Below are 15,587 nucleotides of genomic sequence, written 5' to 3' on the forward strand. Positions count from 1 at the left end.
AGTTCAGCAACCAAAGAACTGTTTTGTCTTACCCCAAGCAAGCCATCCAGGATAGTGGCCAGTAACCTAGAAAAAAACAAGACACTTCGTTAAAATGTTAATTATCACCGAATTCTTCTCAGAGTTATTTGTCACAGGGTTCTTCAGTGTTAAATTTGTCTACATGCTCACTTCAGGTCAGACATTTGGTCAACATCATTTCAAAAACCCCATTCACAGCATGCTCAACATGCACCCACTAAGTAGCCACAGTAAACTAGTTAACTTGGTAGTTAAGCATTCTATTTCTTCAGCACTCAGTTAAGTTTTGAGCTTACTAAAATGCTTAATACTTACCAAAATAAATCGTTGCTCCAAACATGACTGAGACTCAAGTCCACCTAAGAAATAAAGACAGTTTCACAAGAGGCAAAAGATGAATTTTCTCCCCACAATGTCAAAAATGCCTGAAATCAGGTAGAGCTAATTAAGACCTTCATGTTCAGTCAGTATTTGCTTATCATCATCCAGGCTGCTTTTTACAAATCATGAGTGTCCTAACCAACGGTAACAGGACAAGGGTCTGGCATGTATTTACTGCATTCAGCAACGCATTCAAGCACTTGGTGGTAGGAGTGCTTCCTGTGCATAAGGCAACTCTAAACAGCCATTAGCTGTACTGTGATGTTTGCCCTGTTACCAACATTTAGCTCCATTACAATTCTGCTCACCTCCTCAATTTCCAGCCAACTCCCTTTAGCGCCTACAAAAAAGGAAGGAAGGAAACTAGGTTAATGACATTTTGCTTATGCTATTAACAGCAAACCAATTTTCCTATCAACTTCGATACATCAGATAGATAGCTATCTCTTCATGATCCAATCTGCTGAACTATGCAACCATCATAGTATCTGTTTCAGGCTGTAAGCATTTCATACAGAATACCAGAGTGTAGGCATTCAGATGTAAAAAAAGAATTGAAAAGGACTGGGTAAACACGGACTATCTAAAAGGTTCCTCACCTGTTTGCCCATGGGTAGCATGTGCAACTTGAACTTTAGGACCTAGGAAGAAACAGCTTCATGTAAAAGTAGTGTCAGTCTCCAAGTTCTCTAAATCACCTTTTGTGTGCCTCAGTTAAGTGTAATGGTGGTAGTAACTCTCGTCATTCTCACAGTCAAGAGTAGCAAATATAATGTCATCATTGTAGCACATTTAGTGGACTTTCAACCTAACTTCCCTTCGTGAGGGAATTTCAGTAACTTACCTTTGCAGCCGTTTTCACCCCTTTGGCACAGAACTAGAAAACAAAGAGCATCCGATTAAACATACTGCGCAGCCAAAGTAACTATCAAGGTTTTAGGTATGGTTAAGCCTCAGAATAGGATTTTTCAGAAATCCCTTCTGTCCACTACTCTTAAACCATCACAGGCTTAACAAAAGACCCCACCTCCAAGGAGATCTGATTCCACTGTATTAACCCGTTTCTTACCTGCCCATCAGAAGCCATCAAAAGTCACTTTCATTCGTGCCCAGCACCATTTCTAGGGAAAAGATTAGGATTCTTAAAAATTATCATTTTGTTCTGGGGCCCCCGGGTGGCTCAGTCCTTGAGCATCCAACTCTTGATTTCTGCTCAGGTCATATCTCACCGTTTACGCTTAGAGCCCTGCGTTGGGCTCTGCGCTGACAGTGCTAACTCTGGTTGGCATTTTCTCTCCCTCTCTGCCCCCCCGCCCCCCACGCTTGCTCGCTCTTCCCAAACAAACTTTAAAATTAATCATTTGTTCTACAGTCTAAGCATATTTCTTTTCCTATCACCTATACCACAGATCGTTTACACCACCCATAATTTCACGACTACAAAGAGCGCACTTAATAGTTTACAAAAGGAGCAGTGCAAAAAGTTAAAGCTGGAAACCACTGAAGTAAATAATGGTGCACTGCGGAACGCAGCCATTCAGAGAAGCACGTGGACTACCCCAACTGCCGGCTTTCCTGAGCAAAAGGCCGAAGGAGGCCCTGGCCGAGATTAACAGAGGCCCACTCGGGTGACACGGCACGCGCCGCCATCAGAGCCGTTGGCGTTCATCAACAGTCTCAGATGTCCCTACCAACGCAGGCTTCATCACAGGCAGGGAACGCGAGCCCACGGATTTTTCCGCAATTCTGCCCGAGCGGTAGGATTTAGGCCGCGCCCGCACCCAAAACTTCTATCATCTTCATCTTGGGAACCCTCCAAAGGCCCGCGACCGGCCTACAAATACCAGTCAGTTTAAGATGACTTTAACTACCAAGAGCTGAAGGCCTCGAGCCAACAAGCCATTATGCAAAATAATCATGTACATACCAACCACCAATTCCTAGCCTCGAAAGACCGAGATGGGGGCCAGGCGCCAGTATATAAGGACGCTTTTTCATGACGTCATGACGCACCCTCGCCGGCTTCAGCTCCTCCCCGTCTCCTCCCGTCATCTCTTCCTCCTCCTGCAGCCACACCTCCTTCCTCTAAGCCCGCCCCTTGGCCCCGCCCCACCCGCCATTGTGGGCGGTGACACGACAGCCCGCGTGACTCAAGGCTCCCGCCCTCCGGCCGACTGAGAAGGAAGAGAGGGGAGGGGGCGCGAGGGACGGAAAGCGCTGGGGGAGGGGAAGGGGGGCGGTGTAAGGGTGAGTGATTTCCTTCCGGCACGTCGCCCGCTCCGGGGGAGGGGGTGGGGGGTTTCACTTCCGGGACGGTGTTCCGGCCCATTCCGGCCCATTTCCACCCCCGGAGGTAGGTGCTGCTCCTTGACTGGGCTCGGGCCCCGCACACCGGTCCCGCTGCCCTGCACCGGGACCGCCTTGTCCGGGCTCCGCCGCAGCCTGCTCCTGGGGCGCTCAGCCACTCCCCTTCACCCCACCCTCAAGGCACCGGAGACCTTCCACCCCCTTGGCCCCGGGCCGGGCTGAGCTGCCGGACCCGCCCCCTCGCCGGGCCCCTCCCTCAGGACCCCGGGATGGGCGGCCCCCTCCCCCACCGCAGCCCGGACACACCCAGATACACACACCCACCTCTGGGCTGCTCCCCGCCCGCCTACGCTCACCGCCTGGACGGGGTCCCGGGGCGCCGCCCCCTTCCCGGTGCTCTGCCCTCACCTGATTGCTCGCTCCCCGGCCCCAAGCCTTGCTCCCCTCTCCTCCCCCCGCTCCTCGGTGACATTTCGCCCTTCTGTCAGTTTCCCACTACCCACGCTTCCTATCGCAGACTAAAGCCACTCAAATACCGGAGTGGCCAACCCCATGGCGTTCCCGATTCTCCCTCTTACAGCTCTCACCCTTCCAGTGCCGACGGTAGAGAGAGACCTTACTCCAGGGGCTTCCTCCTCACTGGGGAATTGCCGGAAAGAGCAAACAAAAAAGGCGCTGGTGTAGGCTCCAAAATAAACACATCTGAATTCATGATGGCATCGACAGAGGCTCTTATTGGATTAAAAGTTTCAAAACAAACAAAAACGCTTTGGAAAAAGGTCAGGTTGGCTAAAGTTGGTTCTTAAAAGCAGTGTATACACTTCCCTATTTACTGATTGTGTTGTAAGTGCGGGGCAATACTGTGAGCTTGTCAGGATCAGTTCTGAAATTTTAGATTTTAGCTAACTATGTAATGTCTTATAAAGTTACAGATAAATGGAAACATGTTGGGCTCAAGTCAGCGTCTTCCTGTTGAGATTTACACAAACTAGTGTCAACCATTGAAGGCTTTTGGATGCAGTTATAGGCATAATGTTTTCAGCTGTTTAAAGAAAAACTTTTGATGTAAAAATATTGGCCATATTGATAAATGCTCTATTTTCTACCAGCTTTGGGGAATTACATTTCAGAATCAGCATCATCACCACCCTGAAATTCCCAGCTTTGAATTTAGATAGAAGCAGTGTACCTACCCTTTCTTAATTCTGAGGTTGAACATCTTCAGGTTCTCTGCATCTTCACTGAGTTCTGACACGGCTGTGGCATGTTTCCTAACCAAGACCTTGCTTCAGAGTCCTAAACCCAAGCCTTTTTGTGAGGGCTCTGACTCTCAAGCTTCGAAATAATGGCTCACATACATTCATGTGGGATATGAGTCACCTTCTAAGTAATAAACATAACTTCTACAGCATGTAGTAAAATATTAGCAAGAGGGATCAATCCATTAGTGTGTAATTACATTTATTCAAAGAGCTGATTTCTTTCCTCCTTCAAAGAAAAGATATCACAGGATTTTGTATTCAGTGTATGAATACTTCGTGATTAAAGAAGAAAAAAAAAGAACTGTCACAACTGGTTTTCCCCCTTCTGTTAAACTTATGTTTTGATGCTGCATAGCTTATTAGTAAGGGGAGTATGATCTTAGGTAGACTTTGTAGAAGTCTAGCAGTCACATTTGGGTTGTTAAGGGTATCTTGTTTCCATATCCAAACATAAGGGAAGTTGTCTCTTTTTACTTGGAGATTTTGAAATTTTACCAAAAAATATTTTTCAGTAGATTTGAATTGGAGAGCGTGGCAGGAGTGCAATTCAAATTATTAATGAACTTGGTTTCCTCTTTCAGCAGGGTTGAATGCCTGCCTACACCCTCAGGCACGACCATGGAGAAAGGTGGGAACATACAACTGGAGATCCCTGACTTCAGCAACTCTGTCCTGAGCCATCTAAACCAGCTGCGCATGCAGGGCCGTCTCTGTGATATTGTGGTCAACGTGCAGGGACAGGCTTTTCGGGCTCACAAAGTGGTCCTGGCTGCCAGTTCACCCTATTTCCGGGATCACATGTCCTTGAATGAGATGAGTACTGTCTCCATTTCAGTCATCAAGAACCCTACTGTTTTTGAGCAGCTCCTTTCTTTCTGTTATACGGGGCGGATATGCCTGCAACTGGCAGATATCATCAGCTACCTGACAGCTGCCAGTTTTCTGCAGATGCAGCATATTATAGACAAATGTACACAGATCCTGGAGGGGATTCACTTCAAAATTAATGTGGCAGAGGTTGAAGCAGAATTAAGTCAAACGAGGACAAAGCATCCAGAAAGGCCTCCGGAGTCTCACAGGGTGACACCGAATCTCAACCGTTCCCTTAGCCCACGACATAATACTGCAAAGGGAAACCGGCGAGGTCAGGTTAGTGCTGTGTTGGATATCAGGGAGCTCAGTCCTCCTGAGGAGTCCACCAGCCCTCAGATAATTGAACAGAGTTCTGATGTAGAGAGTCGGGAGCCCATTCTTCGAATCAACCGAGCAGGACAGTGGTACGTGGAGACGGGAGTAGCAGACCGGGGGGCCCGGAGTGATGATGAAGTTAGAGTTCTTGGGGCAGTACACATCAAAACGGAAAACCTGGAGGAGTGGCTTGGGACTGAGAATCAGCCTTCCGGAGAAGACGGGAGTAGCGCCGAGGAAGTCACAGCCATGGTGATTGACACCACCGGCCATGGTTCTGTGGGGCAGGAAAATTACACTCTGGGATCTTCAGGAGCCAAGGTGGCTCGGCCAACAAGCAGTGAAATTGACAGGTACGGTTTGTTTTCTTTGTTCGTCTAAACGGCTGTCGTGCAGACGTCACTAATGCAGGCCCTCTGTGTGGCACAGAGTGTGTCTTCCTTACTTGATGTTCTTAGCCAAAATAAGTTGATGTTGAGGAAACCGGAGGTGTGCCAAAAGACTTGCGTTCTTATTTCTTTAAAGCAGGAAGCTCCTAGTCCTGAAGTATTCACAGTGTTGTGAGAACTATGGTAAAGTTAGACACTTCCATGAATCAGAATAGCAGCTGCAGCCACGCTAGGATCAGTAATTGCCAGGGCCTCCTCGGATTTCCAGGCAGGGAGCTGATCATCAGCTGGGAGCCTGGCAGCAGTGCCCTTCCTTGGTATGTTATCACACAGGTAGGTGGCCTGGGGGACTTTGACTTTCCTTTGTAGCACTGTTCACTTTTCTTTGCCCCCGTCTACCACAATTAGAGGAAGTAGGGTACCAGCAGTGATCGTTCTTTTTAAATTAGTGTAATCACAGTAATTCCAAAGAAGGGCTTTTTGGATAGTTTTTTTCTTTTCTTTTCTTTTTTTTTTTCATTTGTCATGTGATAATACCTTTCCCTGTTTTCTTTCATCAATGACTGCTGCTACCACAAGCCTGAGAGTCTCTTTTTTTCCACCAGTGCTACTATGCCCTATGCTTCACTTTTCTTTTTCTAACATATTGTAGTTGTCAGAACATTTTTTGGGGAGTGGAAGTAACAATTTTAATCTAAGTAAATGGAAAGAAAGCCTCAGTTGAAAGAAAGAAATATTACCAACTTCGATTGGTAATATTTGTTTTTTTCCCCACTCTTAAAAATAAATTAAAATTGCATGAACAATGAAAACTAAAGAAGCTATTACTTTGGTTCACATCTGGCCTTAAAAGAGGCATATGTGTCACAGAAATTCAGAGGGCATATCCTATATCCCCTGTAGGTGGTCTCTTCTCCTCCTGTCCTTAACAGTTAAAGTATCCTTGAGGACAGTACTTATTCCCCTGTGTTAGCACCCTTTGTCCAGTGTTAGAACTGTATCAGAAGTAATAGCTTTGGATGCAGAGATTTTCAACTTCCATGATCTGTATCAGCAGTCTGAGATCTGTAACAAGTTACCATGGGGCGTGGGTGAGGGAGCAACCAAAAACCTAATAGTTACATAGAAGAAACAAAATCATAGACCCAGTTTTAATTTATGCTTTTATGGTCTCCCAGTCCTCAAGGACAGAAGCTTGTATTTAGCCTTAGTGTCACCGGGCCATGTGGTCTCTCTGCTATGCCATTTTGTATTTCTTAAATTTACTAGGGCAGACCTCTTTTAACCTTAAGATCTGATATTTACTATATGAAAGTATTTCTTAGAAATCTGTTGTTCTGTTTGTTCCCCCTTCCTCAGCCATGGGATAAAAAGGGGTAGATGTCATCATTTTTTAAGTTCCTTGATGCTATTTTTCTACTAGTCCCCTTTTTGCTCCTCTTCCAACAGATTTAGCCCCTCCGGCAGTGTTGTTCCCTTGACGGAGAGACACAGAGCCAGAAGTGAGTCTCCTGGGAGAATGGATGAGCCTAAGCAGCCCAGCTCCCAGGTATGTAGTGGGGTTAGGATTGTTCAGTGGTTGAAGAAACTGCCACGGTGTGTGAACAGAATATAACGAATAAGAAAGGAAAGGTACAGGAAAGGTAACAGTGACCTCGTTAAATAAATACTGTATTCGATTACTTGTTTCTTTCTTACTTGTGGGCATGCAGGAAATACACTTTTGGTGTCAGCAGAGTTTGAGAAGTAGAAAAGATTGTGGGACTCTTCCCTGGTTACAGGAACCAGTCTGTATTCCTGAGAGTAATATAAAATAACCCCTGGAAACTACATGCAGGTAATTTAAGACTTGGGATGGAGAGAGTCTGATTTTATACTCTGTGGGCATAACACTACGTAATTACTGATTTATATAGTATTACGTATTTGTAAATAAATTGCTTATGCACTTTTGTGTGTGATTGCTTTTTTTGTATGGTTGTGTCTTTTCATTTTTTTTCCTCCTGAATCTTCTGTGAGACTAAAATGTTTTAGAAAGGATAGGAATAATGTTTTCCATCTTCTTTGCAACTCCTTAGCAAGTAGTTGAAGTAGTTGGTTGATATTTTTGTTTGTTCTCATAAGTGTCTATCACTGAAGATTGATCTTTAAAAAGATTGTGAACTCACAGAGTGGAACACAATAAATTGTAAATACCTTTGCCCTTTAAAAGGAAACACTGGTGGGGGCACCTGGGTGGCTCAGTTGGTTAAGCATCCGACTTCGGCAGGTCATGATCTCACAGTCTGTGAGTTCGAGCCCCGCATCGGGCTCTGTGCTGACAGCTCGGAGCTTGGAGCCTGCTTCAGATTCTCTGTCTCCCTCTCTCTCTGCCCCTCCCCTGCTCATGCTCTGTCTCTGTCTGTCTCAGAAATAAATAAACACTAATAAATAAATAAAGGAAACACTGGTGGATTAAGATTGGGTAGCTAACGTTTTTAGCATCTGCGTTATATGATAATATCTTGTTTGATTTTTACTTAAGCCATTGGATGTGTATTGTGTACATAGTATAGTAACAGTAAGACTTGTTAGAAACTATATTTACTTGCATGTTACCATGTGAGGGTACCAGAAAAGGAATGTAAGTATTAGAATTTTTTAGTTTTTTATTTCTTTTTAATGTTTATTCATTTGGAGAGAGAGGTAGGGGGGAGGGGCGGAGAGAGAGAATTCCAAGCAGGCTACTCGTTCTTCGCACAGAGCCTGACTCAGGGCTCAGGCTTACAAACCGTGAGATGATGACCTGGGCCGAAATCTAGAGTCAGACGCTCGAGCCCCTGAGCTACCTAGGCGCTTCAAGAATTTTTTAGTTTCAGTAAGATGTTAGAGAAAATGTGAGGTGCCTGGATGGCTCAGTTAGTTGAGCTTCTGACTTCAGCTCAGGTCATGATCTTGCAACTTGTGTGTTCAAGCCCCGTGTCGGCTCTGTGCTGACAGCTCGGAGCCTGGAGTCTGCTTCAGATTCTGTGTCCTCCTCTCCCTCTGCTCTTCCCCAACTCGTACTCTGTCTCTCTGTCTCTCTTTCAAAAATAAATAGAAAACATTTGAAAAAGTTTTTTAAAAAAAATGTTAGGAGCTTGGAGGAAAAGTAACTTTACTCATATAATTAGGACCCCTTTTCTCTTCACCTCTCAGGTAAGATGCAGTCACTATTGTGCAAATACGTGCTGCGTGAGACAGACCACGCACTTTCCGGGTGGGTAAGGCAGACTAACAAGAACACAAAGCAGGGACAAGTCACAGAGCCGAGGCTTCTGGAGCAGTGCTGTGGGAACAGAAGCGCTAACAGGCAACTGCTAGAATCAGTGTCTCCTCAGGAAAGTGTTACTCAGAGAGATGAAATGCACTTTTTAAATAAGCGGCTAGAGGGGCACCTGGGTGGCTCCGTCGGTTAAACATCTGATTTTTTATTTCGGTTCAGGTAATGATCTCACAGTTATGGGTTCAAGCCCCACATCGGGCTCTGCAGTGACAGTGCGGAGCCTGCCTGAGATTCTCTCTCTCCCTCTGTCTCTGCCCCTCCCCTGCTCACGTTCTCTCTAAGAATAAATAAATGAACATTAAAAAATTTTTCTTAATTAAGTAGAGATAACTTATTCTTATGTAGATGGGATAGGGATAAATATGGGAACTCTGCAAGGGTGTTTGCCTGAACAAAGCAGAAGGTACAGGCTATAAAGCCGCGGCAGATAAGTAATATTGTCTGGAGATGATATTAAGAGATGAGTTAATATACACCTTAATATGTGTGGAAGTTCATTATGGTGAGTCTCCAACACAGTTATTTTTCCCTGCCACAGAGAACCGAAACAAGACAGGGGCTTACATTACAGTTACATTACAGTAAGAACAAATTCTGATAAACTTGGAAGAGCTTCCTGATGACAGGAATGATTAAACTGCTGTGGTTACTTCTTTACTTAAAAACATCCTGTGGCTTTTTCCTTTGTCTGCCACATGAAGGTGAAAATACTTGGCTTAATTCTCCAAGTAATTATAATCGTTTTAACCTGGCTTCTTCCACCACTCATCAGCATTCATCAGACCTTCTCTGTATGTCAGAACCACATCAAACTTACTCCTGTCTCTGTACTTCAGTCTGGGATACTCTGTTCTTCCCAGGTGTCTGGGCTCCCCCAAGACCCAGCTCCTGGTTCCATGTGCCCTAACTAGCCCAGGCCTCTTTGATCTCTCCTTAAACCACGGTAGCAATTACAGATGATATGGTATAATTTTTCCCAACTCTGTACTGACTCATAAAAATTATTCTTTTTCTAGTTGCATGAATTTTATGTGTCCTTCTACTTTGAAATTTCCTTGAGGACAGAGTTCTCATTTTCTAATCTTCTAATCTTCATTGGCCTTTTTAGGTGGCCAATAAATAGAAGATGTTTTATCACTAATTTTGAGTAACTAAGGTTACTTAGTAGGTGATAAGTAAAGAGGCATCTCCTAAATAGGGGGTTATTTGGTTGCCTGTGAAATTTCCGGTTTTGCAGATCTTCAAATAAAAATGAACCAAATAGATGACTTTTTAAAGTCCTTTCAGGGGCGCCTGGGTGGCTCAGTCAGTTGAGTGGCCGGCTTCGGCTCAGGTCATGATCTCACGGTCCGTGAGTTCAAGCCCCGCGTCGGGCTCTGTGCTGACAGCTCGGAGCCTGGAGCCTGTTTCGGATTCTGTGTCTCCCTCTCTCTGACCCTCCCCCGTTCATGCTCTGTCTCTCTCTGTCTCAAAAATAAATAAAAAAATGTTAAAAAAATTTAAAAAAAAAAAGTCCTTTCAGTTCTTTGGGTCTGATTAGTAATTCACAGTTAAGATGGTGAACATATTTGAAGACCATGTCAAGTATCTAGATGGAATTTTAGACAATATGGAAATCGTTCATTTATATGAAATGTATTCGTTATATGGAATACTTCACTTAAAAAGAACCTTAAGGAGGGGCGCCCAGGTGGCTCAGTTGGTTAAGTGTCTGACTCTTGATATCAGCGCAGGTCTTGATCTCAGGGTCGTGAGTTCAAACCACACATTTTAATTCAAAGGAATTAAAAATTAAATACATTTTAAAAGATAATGTAAAAAATCTCACAGGTAACTAAACTACATTGACTTTGCATATAGACAATACTGGTATGACATTTGCATATGGACAATACTGGTATGACATTACTTAAAAGTTAGGCGGTTTTTTCAGAGCCTATTCCCTCAAGATTATGAATAATATTGTGAGTTTGTAATGTTTAATAATAGTTAACATTTACTTGGCTATAGTAAGCGCTTCGTTGAATTAACTCATTCATGCTCATTGCAACCTACTTAGGTAGATGCTATTATATTCATTTTACAGATGAAGAAACTGACACATAGAGTAAATAACTTGCTCATGGTCATACAATAAGTAGGATGCAGATTTGAATCCACGTTTCAGTATCCTTAATTGCTATACAGGATAATAACATGCATTCAAAATATTTCAAGGTACCTTCATTGTGTTTGATTCTCATGAGAATTTGGCAGAGCTGGCACCTTTTAATTTTGTGGATGAGAAAACTAAGCCTTAGAGAAGTTACTCTGTGCTTTGTCCATGGTCACCCAGGAACTTTTGGTGGGATAATCCCTAGTCCTTTATGTGAGTTCAGTTTTGATTATCCAGGGAAATGGAGCAGAAGGAAACATTATAGAAGACAAATCAGAAATCACCTAAAACCTCAGTGTTACTATTCAACGCTTGGCTTCACGTACTGCTTCCCAAACCTGCTGAGAACTGCTTCTGTTGGAAATGCTGAAGGCACTGTCTGTTTACATATGTGAAAGGAGACAAAACACATTTTGAGAAATTAAAGAAAAGGACACAAATCCAATTGCTAGTTAGAGGAGTCTTCTTCCAATTAATGCAGAGTCAACTTTTGCATTGGTACTTTAGCCTCTGCCAAACAACTGTAATTGCCTCCTATATGTTTGTTTTTTTTAATGTTTATTTCTTTTTTGAGAGAGAGCCCCTTTTTTGAGGGGAGGGGCAGAGAAAGAGGGAGAATCCCAAGCAGGCTCTGTGCTGTTATCAGGGAGCCCGACATGGGGCTCAGTCCCATGAATCAGGAGATCGTGACCTGAGCTGAAATCAAGAGTAGGACTCTTGGGGCTCCTGGGTGGCTCAGTCGGTTGAGTATCTGACTTCGGCTCAGGTCATGATCTCACTGTTCGTGAGTTTGAGCCCCACATCGGGCTCTGTGCTGACAGCTTGCAGCCTGGAGCCTGCTTTGGATTCTGTCTCCCTCTCTCTCTGCCCCTCCCCTGCTTGCACACTGTCTGTCTCTCTCAAAAATAAATAAACAAAAAAAAAAAAGAGTAGGACTCTTAACCGACTGAGAAACCCGGCACCCCCCATCTTGCTCTTTTAAAGTAATGGAATAGAGTGTCCTCAGATTGTTCTTTTAATTATTATATTAACATCTGTACTTTTTTGTAGTAATTAATTTCCTGTTTGGGTCTCTCCTAAAAATAAGCATGTTGCCTGGTATGAGAGGTAAAAATAGATTTGATTTCTTTCAATATGTATCCTTACACGTATGTGTTCTTGCTTTCCTCACTGGACACAGGTAGAAGAGTCCGCAATGATGGGAGTAAGTGGCTATGTGGAGTATCTCCGAGAGCAAGAAGTATCTGAGCGGTGGTTCCGGTACAACCCCCGTCTCACCTGCATCTACTGCGCCAAATCTTTCAATCAGAAGGGGAGCCTGGACCGCCACATGCGCCTGCACATGGGAATCACACCATTCGTCTGCCGCATGTGTGGCAAGAAGTACACCCGGAAGGATCAGCTGGAGTATCATATCCGCAAGCACACAGGCAACAAGCCCTTCCACTGTCACGTATGTGGCAAAAGCTTCCCCTTCCAGGCCATCTTGAATCAGCACTTTCGCAAAAACCACCCTGGCTGTATTCCCCTGGAGGGGCCTCACAGCATCTCCCCTGAAACAACTGTCACATCTCGAGGACAAGCTGAGGAAGAGTCACCTTCACAAGAGGAGACAGTTGCTCCTGGGGAAACTGCCCAGGGCTCTGTGTCCACCACTGGGCCAGATTGAAACGTGGAGGGGGAGGGGGCAGACCCTCTTCCCCTTTGGGCCGTAAGCAGCCAGCATGAGGGCCACGGGCTGGTACTTAGATTCACAAAACGCCACATCACTAGATCGGAAGATACTCCCAAGATGTTGCCAAACTAGAGGATCAGCAACATACGCAGAAGCATGAGAGGCTCTTCCCCTCCTCCTTCCCACCTCATACTTTGGGAAATAATCAAGTAAATCAACTTTCTAATTCAGGGATCAACAGCCTTGGTTTGTTAACTTTATAAGAAAAAAAATTTTTTTAAAAAACAGTGATAAATGGTCATTTATCTACCAGTCATGTTTGAACACTGTACTTTGGTCCATATCATCCTGGTGGCTGTAATTGCCCAGATCTAAAACACAGCAGGAGCCTTGGTCATCTGAACCAGCCAGCCACGAGAGAGAAGGAAGTAATCGCGACGGTGACAAGAAGGAGGAATTTCTCCTCTTCCTTCCCTGCCAGAACATGCAGTTTCACATTTCAAGGAAAAAAAAAAAAAAAGAATCCTGGTGGTTGTTACTGATTTGAAAAGTTAGACCTTCTCTTTGCCCTGATTAGGCATCTGACACTTTGCCTGATTGTTTCATGTAAGCAGCCATCTTGGAGCGGTGTTCTCGTGGGCAGCGTCACCTGAAGCTCTCTAGGCAACTGGAAGGGAAATGAGCAACAAAGTGTTTGCAGTAGGTTCTGCTACATTTGGGGGCTTGAGTTTCATGTTGGGGAAGAGGGGAGCGGGGAAGGAAGTGAGGTTTTGTGCAAATGTCCAATGGCGCAGAGTACTGCAACTTCCTGATTGGTGTTTGTAAACCATAGTGCTTAAATATCTTTGGGTGTTAGGAAATGGCTCTAGTCCAGATGAATTAATGTGTTAGGCTGACTACCAAAGTTTCATCCAGTCTCTCTGGCTCCTACCTTCACAGAATAGCAATATTCTACATCAGAAATGTCACTTTCTAGTGAAATGAGCCTGGACTGTATTTTTAAATCTACAGGTCTCCATATTTGATAACTTTTATATGAAGTTTTAAACACATTTTTTCTGCAATATTGTGGTTGAGGAAATCCAGCACTATGGTTCTTATTGCAACCACAATTCCATTTCCTTCTACGTATGTAATAGTTTATATTTTCAGGCCAATAGAAGAACCTCACTAAATCCATGTCTCACGTCTGCAAACCTAGTAATTCATAAACCAACCATCAGCAAATTTGCTGGTGACTCCAAGAGCTTTGCTTTTTAATAATACACTACAGGGCATTTACCAGAAAACACCAGGCACAATCATGTTGCAATAAATTGATCAAGGGATCAATTTGATCAGGTTTGGTTACTTAATCATTCCTAAGATTTTTAAAACTTCAAGGGACCTTTTTGGTAATTCTGGGGATTTCTGAGATTCTTCATCCAGCACTGAGAGTCAGAAAAACTTTAGCAAACATGTAGAGTTTTAGATGCCCTGTCTTGCATTCAGAGAATGAAGGAGGATTATTAAGGGATGCAGGCAAGTAGATGCAAATAGGAAAGAGAAAAATATATAGCTTCTCTTAATCATTAAATTTTTAAGAGTATTGAAATATGCAGTGGTTTAAGAAATTATCTTGGTGTAGAGGCACAGAATGATTGTAAAAGAGATTCGGGGAGGGGCTGGTCATGCCTGAACTGGTGAGCCATCTGTGAGAATGTTAGTGCATGCTCCCTTTCTGAGAATGCTTTGTGGTATGTGGAAAGGTGGGTGGAACGGAATGGCATTTCTCTGATGATAGGAAGTTAGAATGCAAAGAGTAACTCACAAACAATCTGATAATTGTATATACACATAAAGCTGCACCATATTGCCAGAGAGCGGTTATTTTCTCTTCTGGAAAAACGTAGCAATGTGTCTTTTAATAGGAATGCTATGATGCTACCATTTGATGAGAGCCTTCCCTTAAATGATACGTTGAAGCTTTGTCCTTAGGAGATGTAGACTAGAGCATTCTCCTCTTTAGTTGGGCAACAGAATGATAGGGCCACCTTAGGGACCAGCTATGCCCTGTGGGCATAAAAGTGGATTTGAAATTAGACTAAAATCTCTAGTGAAACATTTTAGCTGGTAATCACGTCTGTCCATGAACAGTTTGCCGTTACTAAATAGGCAGGAAGGTGAGAAGTACAGAATATGCTGCTGTAGATGGAGCTTTTAAGCCTACCAAAAAAATGTTAAGTCCATCCTACTTTTGAGAAGTAGTATGTTGGAAAGTTCTTTATGCTTTGTTAGTTTCTTAGGTTTTCTGTGAGAAAATGGAGCTTTTTAAACTATGACCAAATTGTAAAGGTGAATTGCAGTAATGTTTGTAAAGAGAAAGTTGGCAGCGTTTGTCAGTACTCCATCCAGGATTAGCAACAAGCATTTTAAACGAAGTAGAGACTATCTAGTAGATGTGGAAATGCTGGGAGTGTTTGTTGGGTTCCCTTCCGTTCTCATCCACTTGTAATAGATGTTGCTGAATTGATACTGTGAATAGAGTGCTACCTGGTCTTCTAGGACCACATCAGCACAGTCGTGTTGGCTGGTCCTCACCTCCTCATTGGCCTAGCCTGGAGCCATGGAATTCATGAACATTCAAGCCAGGCTAGCTTTTAAACGAAGTAAAGTTTCTGAAAGCAATTTCCGTGTTAGCTAGAAAAGGTATTAGCATTCTACATAACTGTCCAAGATTCTTATCCAGGTTCACTGTGACATTGTCCTAGTTCTTAGTTAACATCACTGTAGGGTCATAGTAGTAGTAGTGTTCTATCTGCATTAATGAATAGCTGTATCGGTGTGTGCACAGAGGATACCTCTCTTAAGGATGTACTAGATGGACTGTAGCTAATGCTGAAAACTCATTACCAAATCTTAACTT

At 43.7% G+C, this 15,587-nt stretch overlaps 1 protein-coding gene and 6 non-coding genes across 14 annotated transcripts; 1 reads left to right on the plus strand and 6 right to left on the minus strand.

The window, feature by feature from the left end:
- Window positions 1-139: 139 nt before the first annotated feature.
- On the minus strand, window positions 140-204 carry LOC111558459. The gene has a single exon (XR_002739367.1). It is a non-coding gene; the product is annotated as a small nucleolar RNA SNORD78 (small nucleolar RNA).
- A 246-nt stretch (window positions 205-450) lies between these two features.
- On the minus strand, window positions 451-511 carry LOC111558449. Its single transcript, XR_002739356.1, has one exon. It is a non-coding gene; the product is annotated as a small nucleolar RNA SNORD44 (small nucleolar RNA).
- A 312-nt stretch (window positions 512-823) lies between these two features.
- On the minus strand, window positions 824-890 carry LOC111558458. The gene has a single exon (XR_002739366.1). It is a non-coding gene; the product is annotated as a small nucleolar RNA SNORD77 (small nucleolar RNA).
- A 218-nt stretch (window positions 891-1,108) lies between these two features.
- LOC111558442 lies at window positions 1,109-1,191 on the minus strand. The gene has a single exon (XR_002739349.1). It is a non-coding gene; the product is annotated as a small nucleolar RNA SNORD24 (small nucleolar RNA).
- Window positions 1,192-1,351: 160 nt separating this feature from the next.
- On the minus strand, window positions 1,352-1,413 carry LOC111558460. The gene has a single exon (XR_002739368.1). It is a non-coding gene; the product is annotated as a small nucleolar RNA SNORD75 (small nucleolar RNA).
- A 629-nt stretch (window positions 1,414-2,042) lies between these two features.
- Window positions 2,043-2,122, minus strand: LOC111558448. The gene has a single exon (XR_002739355.1). It is a non-coding gene; the product is annotated as a small nucleolar RNA SNORD74 (small nucleolar RNA).
- A 512-nt stretch (window positions 2,123-2,634) lies between these two features.
- ZBTB37 (zinc finger and BTB domain containing 37) lies at window positions 2,635-13,125 on the plus strand. 8 transcript variants are annotated; one of them, XM_003999207.6, is made up of 5 exons: window positions 2,635-2,755; window positions 3,290-3,488; window positions 4,556-5,512; window positions 6,998-7,097; window positions 12,188-13,125. In XM_003999207.6, exons 3-5 carry the CDS (start codon window positions 4,590-4,592, stop codon window positions 12,674-12,676), a joined length of 1,512 nt encoding a protein of 503 aa, XP_003999256.1. In that variant the 5' UTR covers window positions 2,635-2,755; window positions 3,290-3,488; window positions 4,556-4,589; the 3' UTR covers window positions 12,677-13,125. The 8 variants fall into 8 exon arrangements, 5 of the variants coding, with proteins under 5 accessions (XP_003999256.1, XP_019677206.1, XP_019677207.1 ...); XM_019821647.3 differs by lacking the exon at window positions 3,290-3,488 and having other exon boundaries at window positions 2,697-2,755; window positions 4,553-5,512; XM_019821648.3 differs by lacking the exon at window positions 3,290-3,488 and having other exon boundaries at window positions 2,703-2,755.
- Window positions 13,126-15,587: the final 2,462 nt, after the last annotated feature.

This window comes from Felis catus, chromosome F1 (genome assembly GCF_018350175.1).
Source record: "Felis catus isolate Fca126 chromosome F1, F.catus_Fca126_mat1.0, whole genome shotgun sequence".
Lineage (NCBI taxonomy): Eukaryota > Metazoa > Chordata > Mammalia > Carnivora > Felidae > Felis > Felis catus.

Coding starts and splice junctions, on each gene's coding strand:
- ZBTB37 (XM_003999207.6), top strand. CDS start 4,590: ATGGAGAAAGGTGGGAACATACAACTGGAGATCCCTGACTTCAGCAAC. Junction 5,513..6,997: donor ACAAGCAGTGAAATTGACAG/GTACGGTTTGTT, acceptor CTCTTCCAACAG/ATTTAGCCCCTCCGGCAGTG. Junction 7,098..12,187: donor CTAAGCAGCCCAGCTCCCAG/GTATGTAGTGGG, acceptor CACTGGACACAG/GTAGAAGAGTCCGCAATGAT.